The sequence below is a fragment of the Ictidomys tridecemlineatus genome, chromosome 10 (genome assembly GCF_052094955.1).
Source record: "Ictidomys tridecemlineatus isolate mIctTri1 chromosome 10, mIctTri1.hap1, whole genome shotgun sequence".
NCBI lineage: Eukaryota > Metazoa > Chordata > Mammalia > Rodentia > Sciuridae > Ictidomys > Ictidomys tridecemlineatus.
In genome coordinates, this window is record NC_135486.1 from 128,510,333 (window position 1) to 128,522,849 (window position 12,517).

Below are 12,517 nucleotides of genomic sequence, written 5' to 3' on the forward strand. Positions count from 1 at the left end.
CACCTCTCTCCTCCGCCATGATGTCCTGCCTCCCCTGGAGGCCAGCCATGGAGCCGGCCTTCCTTGGACTAAGACCTCTGAAACCTTGAAGCCCTCAAATAAACTTTTCCTCCTTTAAAATTGTTCTGGTGAGATCCTTTTAGTAGCGGCAGTAAAAAAGCTGATAAAAACAGAAGGGTACTGTTATGGGCCTGGCTAGGTGGGCAATGGCCCACCAGACTCCACTCTACCCTGAGACTCCCTGTCAACCGAGACCTGCTTCTCGCATGGGAGCGCCCGCCTCCGTACCTGTCAGCGATTGCTTAGCGGAGCATGTTGGGCAGCACCAAAGGGCAATTCTTACACCATGTAAAATTGTTCTCTTTGGTTCCCACTCTTCTGGGGCAGTGTACCCTGGCAGAGATGGATTGTCTGGACGTTGGTAACCGTTCTCCAACTTGCACTCAGCTAGGGTAATTTTGACCCGCTTCCCTTCTGCTTGCTGGCCGCTAAGCCAACCTGGAACGTCCCGTGGGAAATACCAATGTACCCGTCGCATGGTCTCGCTAACTGCTCGGTTCAGCTTCTGTCCCCTGCTTGGAGCGACATCGACCTGGATGTGGTTTCTGCCTTTAGACACCTTGAAGTGCTCAGGCCCGGGGCTGTTCCTTGCACAGACAGTTCTGGGTCCTGCGGGGAGCAGTTCCCGGCTGGCAGGCTAAATAAACACTCTCCAAGTCGGGCAAAATGGACTTGGGAGGTTTTCTGAGCCGTCTGTCCCGTCACAGGGCTGAACTGAGCCCACAGATGTCTGGAGGTGCCCACCGCAGCAGGTGCTGGGGATCAGGGGGGAGACAAAGAAACCCCGTCCACCCGCATGGAGCCAGCGCTCTGTGGGGAGGTGGCTGGGGACAGAACCCAGCATAAAACCACTCCCAGCACAAGGTGGGTCTGGATACCTGCAAATGAGCTGAGCTCCAGAAGAAGAGGAAGAGATGCGGGGAGAGGAGGAGAGAGGGAGAGGGGGGAGAGAGGGAGAGAGAGAGAGAGAGAGAGAGAGAGAGAGAGAGAGAGAGAGAGAACGGTGCACAGATGGAAAGGCCTCAAGAGAGAGACTAAGACCACCACGACAGATTCAGCCTGTCCTGAAGACCGTAGGAGGCCACGGACGGGTGTTTAAAAGAAGAGGATCCGACCCCACTTCCATTCCGATCGTGACCTGCAAGAAACGCGGGGGCAGACCTACCAGCAGGGTCTCAGTGGCCAGGGGGTTGGAAACCCTTTGACCCCTGGAGATGCTGGGATTTCCCAAGATAACACAAGGGACATTCTGGGGGCTGGTGGTGAGTGAGAAGTCCTAACACGGCACCTGCTTCTGGGGTCCCGGTGAGGTGAGGTGCTCAATTCAACACACACCACAAGGCCACTCTGTGCTAGGAAGGGTCCAAAGTTCTCTCTCTCTCTCTCTCTCTCTCTCTCTCTCTCTCTCTCTCTCTCCCCTTCTCTCATGACCTCATCTAACCCTAACTAACTAGCTCCCTAACAACCTCCAAATACCACCACACTGGGGCTCAGGGCTTCAATATGTGGGTTTTGGAGACACAGTCATCTCATAGCACTGCCTGACCTAGAGGGTGACAGACCAGTCCCCTTGTCCCCAAGCAGGACTTCCTCAGTGCTGCAGGGCCTGGTCCAGAGGAGCCCATGGTGTATCTATGATGAAGGGGCAGACATTGACCTTAAACTTGAAAAGAACTTGAATCCCCACATCAGAACCAAGACTCCCCAAAGACGGTCCATCAGAGTGCTCTACCCAAACCACAAAGAGAACCAATAATATGGGGGGGGGGAGGGATTCAAGGAACAAAAATGAGGTGAAGAGTAACTTAGTGTTGAGTACAGTACGGAAGAGCCAGAGAGGCCTGGGCGAGAAAGCGTTTGTGACTCTCTAAGCCTACCTCCCACTGGGGAGAATAAAAACGCTTTCCTCATTAGAGCTGCTGAAAAATTTGAACAAGACACTGCCTCTAAGCGCTCTGCATTAATGATGGACACGTTAGTAAACGTTAGCTGTTGTTTTATCATGACCAATGCTGTGAGCTCTTGGCAGTATAACTTATCTGAGCCTCGGATGCTTTATTTATAAAGCTGACAGAGTAGACAGATATCTTTCAACGTTGTTGTGGGATTGGAAAAGAGAACATGAAAGGATTTGTGCACTGTGCACCCAATCAATCCTTTCTATCTGCAGCAAATTTTTGAGTTGTTGTAGTTCCCAGATGTTGACACTAGAGGGAAGAAGAGCTTCATTTTTTGAACCTTGGGTACCAGGTGGTTTAGACAGTGAGGGACAGGGACTGTTTTCCTGGGTCCTGCAGATGCAGGATTTCCCCCTGGGCCCCCCTAGCATCCTCCTGGGAGGCCAAGCAGATTCTTTCTTTCCTCCCACATCATGCAGTGCCTGTTGTCTAAAAGCTCACCTTCACAAACTGCAATTTAAAAGAGGAGTTGTATTTTACCAGGATATTTTTTCGACTTTCATATGGTTTAAGTAAAGCCCTTCCCAACCCTGGGCTCAGCACATCAGAGCTACGGAACCATTCTGGGACCTTAGAAACAAACCAATTTTTGCAAAACACCACTGCCTTCCATGACTAATATTCTAAGTTACCGATTCATAAAATCTTGTTTATATTAATTAGTTATGTAAAGTCTACAGCAGTTTGTGTTGCAAGCCTACAAGAGAGAATTCCTGCAAAGTTTTAGTTCCATCTGCTCTGGTTTTACCATGGCTTATGGCTGAGCACCCGACAGGCCAGCACAGCGGAGTTCCAATTTCGAATGAGCCAAGTCTGTCTTGAGGGCTGACCTCGTGAGCAACAGACAAAACCCTTTTTCTTCGCCTGGTCTCTGACCTCTCCCCTACACTGTATTTCCTTCTTTCCTATTAAGTATTTTAAACAGGCAAAAAGTATCCAGAATAGCATAACGGAGACCACTAGAAGGACCTCCACTGGGTTAAAGAAAAACATTTAAATTATATGGAAAGCCCCAGGGTGCGTCCTGGATTTCACACCTCCTACCTCCTCCTCTCCAAGACATAGCAGTCTCTGAAATTTGGTGACAAACATCAAGACAATGGTCTCCCCCCACCCCCCCACCCCCCACCCCCCCGGGGCTGGAAATGCTTGGGGAAGAACCAAGCATCCCTTCTCTACTACCTGAATAAAGGAAATAGAATTGCACTCTGACGATACTGAGAGGAAGAATGGGAAAGAGGGATAGAAAGGTACTGGGGAATCCTGTGAAAGCTACAAGCCCCTGGAACGTACCCCACACAGAGAAAATTTCAGGTGATGGATATGCTAATTGCTTTGATTTGATCATTACACATTGTGCACATGTGCCACAATATTACACTGTACTCCAGGAATACACAGCATTATTATATGTCAATCATAAAGTTTTAAAAATAAAGTCAGAAGTCCAGGGGGCTCAGGGGGTCCCCCTCTGAGCTCAAGGCCCCAGAGGGGCTTGGATCATAGTTTTGAGGGCTTACAGTTTCTAAGGACACCCGGTGCCAGGGACAGGGGGCATCACAACCCTCCGGCCCCTCTGACCACCCGACCACCCACCATCCTCCCTCTTTAAACACCCAGGTCAAGCTGGGCCAGGACGGTGGGGGGGTGGGGAGCTTCTGCAGAAGCCCCAGGGCCACCTACCGACCACGATGAGGATCTCCCTGTCGATGTGGGCCTGGATGTAGATGCGGCCACGGCGCTCCGTGTGGTCGGTGCCGCAGAGGCTGGGGACATTCATGACGCAGCGCTTGTGGACATTCATCATGCAGGCTGCGAAGGCAGAGAGAGAGAGGGCACGGCTCAGGCTGGCCCGGGCGGGGACCCCGACGTCTGCCCCCTCCCTCTGGGGCCGGCTGGGCCTTCCTGCTCCTCTTCCTTGGAGGCAGTGAGCAGCGGGCCCTGCCAGGATCTCACCCAAAGGCCTCTCCAACCCTCTCCCCAGTCCCCACCTTCAGAGTTGTCCAAACTGAGGGCAGAGGGCGGGGCCTTCGGGCCACCCTGGCACAGCCGTGAATCATCGCTGTGACCACCACTGCCCCGGAGAAGGAAGTGAGCCCCGGGACCCTGCCGGGAGCATCAGCCCCACGTCCAGGGGTCCGGGGCGCGGTGACGTCAGGAACGTCTCCTGGGGCAGAGCGCACCAGGGTGGCCTTCGCCTGCATCTCGCTGGAGGTCCCAGCTGTCCCACGGGTGTCTCTGCAGCCCTCCCTGAGTCTGCGCCATCTCTGTCCCCCTGTCCCTGCATCTGTGCATCTCCCTTGGCTCTGATCCCTGCTCCTCTGTGCCCCTGGCCCCCTCAGCTGCACCAGGGGGCAGGTCTGTCCGTCTCTGCCCCTGCGACGGTCTCTTCCTCTCCCTCCATGTCCCCCTGCCTCTCCGTCTCTCTGTCTCCCTCTCCCATGTGCCTTCCCGTCTCTGTCCCTAGGGTCTTCTCCATCACGAGGCCCGTGCACACCTCTGTGTTGGTCCCAGTCTTTCTGTCCGTCTTTCCTTCCGCCCGAGGCTCTCTCAGCTGAGCCACACAGCATTGTGTGCCTGGCTCTCTGTGTCCCCTCTGTCCCTCTGAGTCTGTCCACGTGTGAATGTGTGTGTGTCTGACTCTCGCACTCTTCACCCATCCCACTCTCTCTCTCCTGCCCCTCTCTGCCCCTGAGGGTCCTCCTGCTGTCCTCTGGGCCTCAGAACCCCTGTGACTGTTCAGCTACACAGGCCAACTGGCCCCTGGGAGCCACCAGCTCCTGGAGCCTCCCTGCACCTCTGAAGCCACAGCTCTCAAGCCCCAGAGGCCACCAGACCTTTGCTTAACAGAGAGGAGTCTGCCCCGCCCCCGCCTGGCAGAGAACCACGCTGGCTCCCCCTGCCCGCACAGACCCCCGGGCGCTGCGGGCACAGGGAGGTCTGCCTGCTGCTGTTGGACACATCTGTGGGTCTCAGCTGCAGGAAGGGCCTCCCTGTGGTCCACACCACGGACGATCCCGTCGCCCTCTGTTCACCCCTCCCAGGGTTTGGGAGAATGTGCTGCACACTTTGACCCCCAAACCATGAGGAAGCAGACCTTCCCGCTGCCTCTGCGTGTCATCGAGGCTGCCTGAGAGAGCAGGTACTTACTGTCACATTTCATCCCCTGGTGGATGAGTCCGTAGAGCAGGGACCCACAGTGGTCACAAAACGTGGGGCTGGAGTAGGTGTGGATCTTAAACTTGTGCTTGCTCCGGGGATCCTAAGGGTCAAGAGAAACAACAACCAAAAGAAGCCAGTCAGTGTGGGAAGCCCAGGAGCCACGCTATGCCGAGTGTCACTGGATGGAAATGTCACCAAGGATGGAAAGGGGCCTCCCTGGATTCGTCACACCTGTTGGGACCTGAGCTAGATCCCTGGGACAAACGGTCACCCAGGGAGTGAATAAGAGCTGAGCACTCCAGCTCCGCCCCAGCACACACTCAGCCTGTAAAGCCCCCAACGGACCCCCAAGAACCCAAGGGACTGGCTCCTACCTGTAGCAGGGACTTCAGAGACAGCCAGACAAAGTGACAGGCACCAGATTTAATTTCCTATTCCCCCCCCCTTCCCTTTTATTCTCCAAACAAGTGCTGGAGTGATCTAAAACTCGAGTCTAGGCACAAAATCCTACCTCCCCCCACCCACAGCCCATCTGCCAGTTCCTCATCACCCACAGAACAAAGTTCAAGTCCAACCAATAATCTGCCAACTGCGGCAGACACCGCTAGGTCCCCACCGACATCCATCCTTCCCTCCAATAACAGAACCTGGAGATTCAGCAGAGGCCGCGGCCAGCCAATTAGGGACCACATTTCCCAGCCTCCCTTGCAGCTTGGTGAGGCTGAGCAGCTGGGCTCTGGCTCCTGGGATATGTATGTGCTTCTGGGTCATTGCCTTCCAAGGAACGTGCATGAGCTTCCCTGACCCCTCTCCTCCTCCCTAAAACCTGGGAACTGAAAGTGACCATCTGCAACCCAAATTGGGAGCCACGTATGGAAAGGACCAAGCCACCCTTTCAGCCTTGGACTTTGTCCCTTTGGGCTGACGCCTGAGAGAACATGTAGCTTCTGTCTTGTTGAAGTCACTGTGTTTGTGGGGCTATTTATTAGAGCAGCTTTACAGGTTTCCCTAACTAATGAGCGCATGTGCCAACCTGGCAGTGTCGCACCATGGTTAAAGGTACAGACTTTGGAGTATCAACTGCCTGGCTCCTTCTCAGTCTCATGCCTCCGGGCAAGTTACAGAACCTCTTTTTCTGCTTCTGTTTCCTTGTCTGTAAAAATGGAGATAATGATAGTGCTCAGACTATCATTATAGGGTGAGATGGTTGGGAAGAAGAAATGGATTAGCTCATCGAGAGATCTTAGATCCACCTGGCACATAGCAAGCACTGGAAGTTTCTGCATTATTATTACTATGACCCTGGCACATAATAGCTCCTGAACGGCAGCTCAACCAGCCTTGTCTCCATTCCTGGACAGAGACCGGGTCATACATCAGGTTCCTAGACAAAGCCTCCTGCCCTGTGCCATGGAACTAAGTTCTCAGCACCCAGAACTCCTTCACTCCCAAATGAGCCACACCCCCATCGGCCTCGGGCTGTGCACCTCCTTGCTCTTTCCAGAGGTGTTCTACTTCTCTCAGGGTTCTCACTAAGAAACTCCTTCTTTCTCCCAACCCAGTGCAAAAGTTGCTTTCCCTGTGAAACAGTGCAAGGCCCAAGTTAATAGCACACGCATTAGGTTTGCCCCCCAAGAGCTGATCTGACACCCCGGTCTTTACTATAGCTATTTCTCTCTTCCTCCATTAGCTCAGCCAATGCACAGGTCCCTCTGCAGGTGGAGACGTGTGCTTGAAATTGATAGGCCAGTAACAGACCCAGAAAGCGAACGAGGAAGCAAGTAAATAGATGCAATAATAAATAAATAGATGCAATAATTAGGTACTATTTTATATGTTGTTGAAGTGATGAGCGGTCCTCCTAAGAAAACTGTTATTTTTAAATTTTAAAAATAGTCCACATACCTACTGAAATTGCCAAATGTTTAGTAAATTAAAACAAGTATCAAGATATCCAGAGGCTCAGAAGTCTGAGGCAGGAGTATCATGAGTTCAAAGCCAGCCTCAGCAAAAGTGAGGCACTAAGCAACTCAGTGAGACGCTGCCTCTAAATAAAATATAAAATAGGGCTGGGGATGGGGCTCAGTGGTCGAGTGCCTCTGAGTTCAATCCTCAGTATATATATATAAAAAAAAATAGAGTACCAGTGAGAAGAAAACACACTGGAATTTTCATATAGGAGGGAAGACGTGTGAATGGCCAAGGCCCTTTGGAAAATAGTGTGGCTGTTTCTCATAAAGTTAAACATACTCTTTACAGCACACAACCCAGCAATCTAGACCCAGGTGAAATGAAAACGTGTGTCCATCCAAAACCTGTATTTGAAGACTTAGAGTCACTTTGCTCATAATAGCTCCAAAGAGGAAACATAAATTGTGGCACATCTACCCAAGGGAACACCTCTCTGCAATAAGAAGGAACGTCTTAGAGATCCCGCAACCACCTTTACGAGCCCCCAAAGCGCCAGGCTAAGAGAAGACGTCCAACCAGAGGGCCCGGCGATGCATGAGTCTGTTTATAGGAAGTTCCAGGAAAGGGCCAACTATGGGGACAGGAAACAGACCAGTGATCCAAAAGGGTCAGGAGTGGAAAAGGGATTAAGCAGAAAGAGGCGCATCTGGGGACTTCTATTAGTGATTAGAATGGTCTAGTAACTGGGGTGAATTTTGCTGTTGTTAAAAATAAAGCGAAGCCAGTTGCATGAAAAGCTGTCTCAAGAGGCCTCCCTGGAAATCCCCAGCTGCTGCCGGCCTCGGTCACCCTGCGCCTTCTCCATGAGCTGCAGTTTCAAGGCTCTGCAAACCTCTGAGGTCAGAGAGATGAACTGTTGGCCCTTGCAGAGCTCTGGACGGCCAGGCTTGAGAGGCTGGGTCCACTCTGCTCTGGCCGGAAGTGTCCTGCAGTGCTCAGAGTATGCAGAAGGACCCCAGCAGCCACCTGTCCTGCTCACGGTGCTGCCTTAGTAACAACAGCAGAGCTTGGAAACTGCCAAACCGAATCCAAAGGCTCCTGAACGGCAGCTCAACCAGCCTTGTCTCCGTTCCTGGACAGAGACCAAGTCAGACATGTTTTTCCTAGAAAAAGTCCCCTGCCCTGTGCCATAGAACGTGTCCTATCGTGTCCCTTGAGCATTCACCTTAAGGTTGGGGATGCCAGCTCCAAATCAACCTAAAAAGAAACCCCGTGCACCACTGGTATTGGCCTGTAGGGGGAGCTCTGGGCTTCTTGCTGGACCCTACTCAACTTCCAAGGAGGAGGAGTTTCTCTCTGATTGGTTAGATTCTAAGACCCTGATTGGCCCAGGCCCCAGTGGGAGGAGCTTGCACAGGAGTTAAAAGGCAGGCGCGCCATCTTTTTCCCTCACCTCTCCCAGGAGGCTGCTGGGATCAGGTCTCAGGGTCTGACTCTGAGAAGCTTGGCATGAATGGCCTGGGCCAGCTCTCCTCCAGGGTCTGGGGGTGTTCTCTCTCTCTCCTCTTGGTTTCTGAGGTCCCCTCTGGGTTTTCTGACATTGCAAAAGTCAAGACTTTGCTGTCTGTTAAGGTTTGACTCTCTGTAGACCTACCTTGTACACAAGAAAACAGCTCCTTTAAGATTTAGGAAGAAATCCCAACTCACCATACAGGGCCTCTGTGGGTTTTCCTGCATGTAAGCATGTCTTTGCCAGATCTCAGGGAGAAGGGTTCAAGCAGTTCTGAGCAAATACTATCAAGAGCCTTCTCCATTTCCACATGTCCCTCCCATGATAGGACATATCAAGTGTACTTCCCAGCCTCAGCAAGAATGGGGAGGGAAGAGACAACTTGTATACTGAGAGCTGCACGTGCGTGCTGGGTGTCTCAGGTTCACTCCAATCCTCGGGACACACCACGTGGAAGGTGTTATTTGTTCCTATTTTAACCATTGTGAAAAGGGCCTAGGCTGAAGAGTAGTAACTTCTCAAGGTCCCCTGGCTGGTCCCCTGCAGAGATGTGCTGATACCAATTTACTCTCCCTTCCCCCTTCTCTCCCCACTTTCACGCCATTAACACTTCATCTCCCAAGGGGCAGCTAAAATAGCGCTTCATTCATTCATCCATATTCACTCACCCAGTTAACAGAGGGCCAGGTCCTTCCTAGGTATTGGAGATGCGTTTGTGAAGGAAGGAGACAAGACTACCTTATCACAGGAATAAACGGGAGTGGGGGGAGGGACAGGGAGCGTTGTGTCCTCCTCTGCCACATCTTCCACACGGTTGCACTTAAACAATCCGATGGTTCGCGCAAGTTCGATTATATAGGCGATTCTGCTAAGTGCTGTATCCCCGGGGCATTATGATATTTGACATAAAGAAGGCGCTCAGTCAATATTTAATGATTGAGAGTAATGTGTATGGAGCATTTACTCACATCCAGAGCTGTTTCAGGGGATTTATCAGGCATTAAAGCATTCAGTCCCCATCACGTCCCTATGAGCTACCTATTGCTTAACACATCCGTTTACAGATGAGGGAAGCCATCGACCAAGGGTGACACGGCTTCCCAGCCTGAGCAAGTACATTGTTTCTCAGGGCAGCTGGTAACTAAGAGGTCAGCGAGATGTGCGGCAGCTGTAAAGCCGGTCATCCCTGTTCATCTCTGAGAGTTTCTGAGCCAGGCCCAGAACTGTTACAGAAAAGATGTGCTGTTACCGAAAAATGACTCAGGACTGTGCGCAAGACTGATCAGAGCCAGATAGGGTCAGTAAAGTCAGTTAGTCAGTTTAGTCAAAGTTGATTTCTTAGCCAGGTGCAGTGGCACACCCCTGTAATTCCAGTGGCTCAGGAGGCTGAGGCAGGAGGATGACAAGTTCAAAGCCAGCCTTGGCACCAATGAGGCACTAAGCAACTCAGTGAGACCTTGTCAAGGGCGGGGATGTGGCTCAGTGGTTCAGTACCCCTGAGTTCAATCCCCAGTACCAAATAAAAATTAAACATTTGCTCTTGAAGAAGTCCAACCTCTGGCTGTAGCTGGCTGGGGCAGAGTGGACACTTGACTCCAGGGTCAAGTCTGCTGAGCAGCTGAGCTGCAGGTAGAGGCCAGGAGATCTGCAGCTTCAGGCTGAGGCGTCTGGTTTTTAGAGTGGGCTCCAAGGAGCAGAGAGAAGCAGGGACAAAGGTCACATGATCCCAGGGTTGGCATGCATGGCCCTCAGAGGCCTGGCACCCTGTCTTCCTGTTCCATCTGCCTTCTTGTGTCCTCTAAAGCTCTCCTTGGGGCTTCAGCCAATCCACGGTGGCAACGACTGCAACCGCGGAGAAGAGTCAAGCAAGGTATCTACACTGGCTCTGGCACAGGCTCCGCCCACTGACCAATCAGAATGGATTAACTGGACCAATCAGCAGGGCCGAGGTGTGCTGGGCGGTAACTCCTTAGCTGCTGGTCCTGCAGAGGCCAGGTGAGAGGGCTCCGGTGGACCAGCCCCGTGACCTCTATGCCATCACTCTCCCTGGGGTCTGGTTTCGATCCCATTCAGAGACGTGGCCTCCTTCTCTGTTCTAATCCCCCCGCCACCTTATTTTACAGTCTGAGCTCTCAACTGACCCCAGGCCGCTCCAGTGGACCCCTCTGGGCCACCTAGAGCCTCAACCATCCCAGTCCGGGCTCCTCCTTCATGCCAAAGGTCACGATCAGGAGCCCACAGGCCATATCAAGCCTGCATATCCAGCTGGTTCATGGGATATTCCTTAAAAAATTGGACTATCTTTAAAAGTCATGAAATGTCAGATTAAACAAGGTAAATTTCCGGCTCGTTTTGAGAAATCACCAGTTGTGTCAATACCTGAGGCACATGTCCGAGGACCGAGCAGCAGTTCCTTCTTTTAGACAGGAGATGAGCTTTCCAGTTTTCCACAGTCCCCACCGTTCCCTACTGTCTGCACTCTTCCCCCTTCCTACTCACCCCTTGCAAGCTTCTCGGCTCGTCCTCCTCCTCCCTATAGTCAGTCCTTTGTCTGGGACAACCACAGGTGAACATATCCCCTAAACTCCCAAAAGAGCTCATTTGGCTCCGTGAAAAGGGCTTTCAGAAGCAGGCTGGGAACTACTGCAAGCCTGGCACAGCCTGGGCCCTGGAGGTCCAGTGTTCGGTCATTGCTCCAACCCCAAGGCATCAGCCTTCCACAAGGTCCTCGAATGACCCCTCTTGCTGCTAGTTCATGTGGTTGCTTAGGTCCAGGCAGCTGGATTTCCAAGTTTCCAATCGCTTCTGACCCTGATTCAGGAGACAGCTGAATAAAAGCAAAGAACAATCCGCCATGATGACTTTTACTACCAACAGCCTCGGAGCACTTCCTCTCTGCCATGCACCGTGCTAAGCCTTCTGAATCAGGTCAATAAGTCCTCCTAACACTCCGCACGGGAGGGGTCATTACTGTCTTGGTATTCCAGGTGAGCCAAGTGGGGCTTAGAGAGGTAACTTGTCCAAGGTCACAAAGCACAAGGAAGGAGAAGAGCCAGGATTGGAGCCCGCGCTTCCCAGGCTCCCACAATACGGCTGGCTGAGTGGGGACACCTGAGTGTCACCTGCTGCCTGGCTGCTCCTCAGCCTTCCCGAGGTATCCAACCTAACAGAGATGAGGCCACCCTTCCTCTCATACACATCCAGCCCTGGCCAGTGACAGGCCGCTCAGGTTCCTGTTCCCCACCCCCACTCCCACTCCCCACCAGAGTCTCCATAGTGACAAATGTCCGGCACCAAAGGACAAGCAGATCCAGCTCAGCATCTTTAGCCCATCACCTGACCCCGGACACAGAGGGCTGAGGAAGAAGAAAGTGCAGATCAAAGACCAACCGAAAAAAAAAAAATCTTTAAACCTCTAATTCCAAACCTAAAATAGCCTTGCTCAGTCTGAGTGGCCTTGTGGATCTGTTCACAGGTGGCTGGAATCTGGCCGGGGTGAGGCAAAGCCACGGGCACCAGGAGGCTAAACCAAAGCACAAAAGCAAAGGTGCATCCCACCAGGGCCAGCCAGAGGAGGGAGTGAGGGCAGAGTCCTCCCCAGACACACAGGGCAAGAATGCCCCTGAAGGTGCCATCCTCAGCAGATGGGTGGGCAGGGCCAGACTGAGAGCCCAGCTGGAAATAACCTCAGAACAGAAGAAGAGTAACCAGCACAGGCGAGGTGCGCTGTGTGACCCCAGGCAGGCGACACCCTCTCTGAGTCTCTGGTGCCTGGTCCAGAAAGTGGGGATAACCACAGCACCCACCTCACAGATGGGCTGTGGTGAGAAAGCGCTCCACAGAGCACCCTGCCCCCAGGAGGCACACGCTCCTGCTTTATCATTCCAAAGAGGACAAAGAGCAACCACGGTGACAT

General features: G+C 52.6%; 1 protein-coding gene across 3 annotated transcripts in view; it reads right to left on the reverse strand.

The window, feature by feature from the left end:
• Prkcb (protein kinase C beta) overlaps nucleotides 1-12,517 on the reverse strand; it is a 306,972-nt gene that overhangs the window by 159,900 nt on the left and 134,555 nt on the right. For all 3 annotated transcript variants that reach the window (XM_078024201.1, XM_021725544.3, XM_078024200.1), the window contains exons 4-5: nucleotides 5,169-5,280; nucleotides 3,702-3,830 (exon numbers count right to left, since the gene is read on the reverse strand). In XM_078024201.1, coding sequence (XP_077880327.1) covers nucleotides 3,702-3,830; nucleotides 5,169-5,280 — 241 coding nt within the window. The remainder of the gene's footprint in view (nucleotides 1-3,701; nucleotides 3,831-5,168; nucleotides 5,281-12,517) is intronic.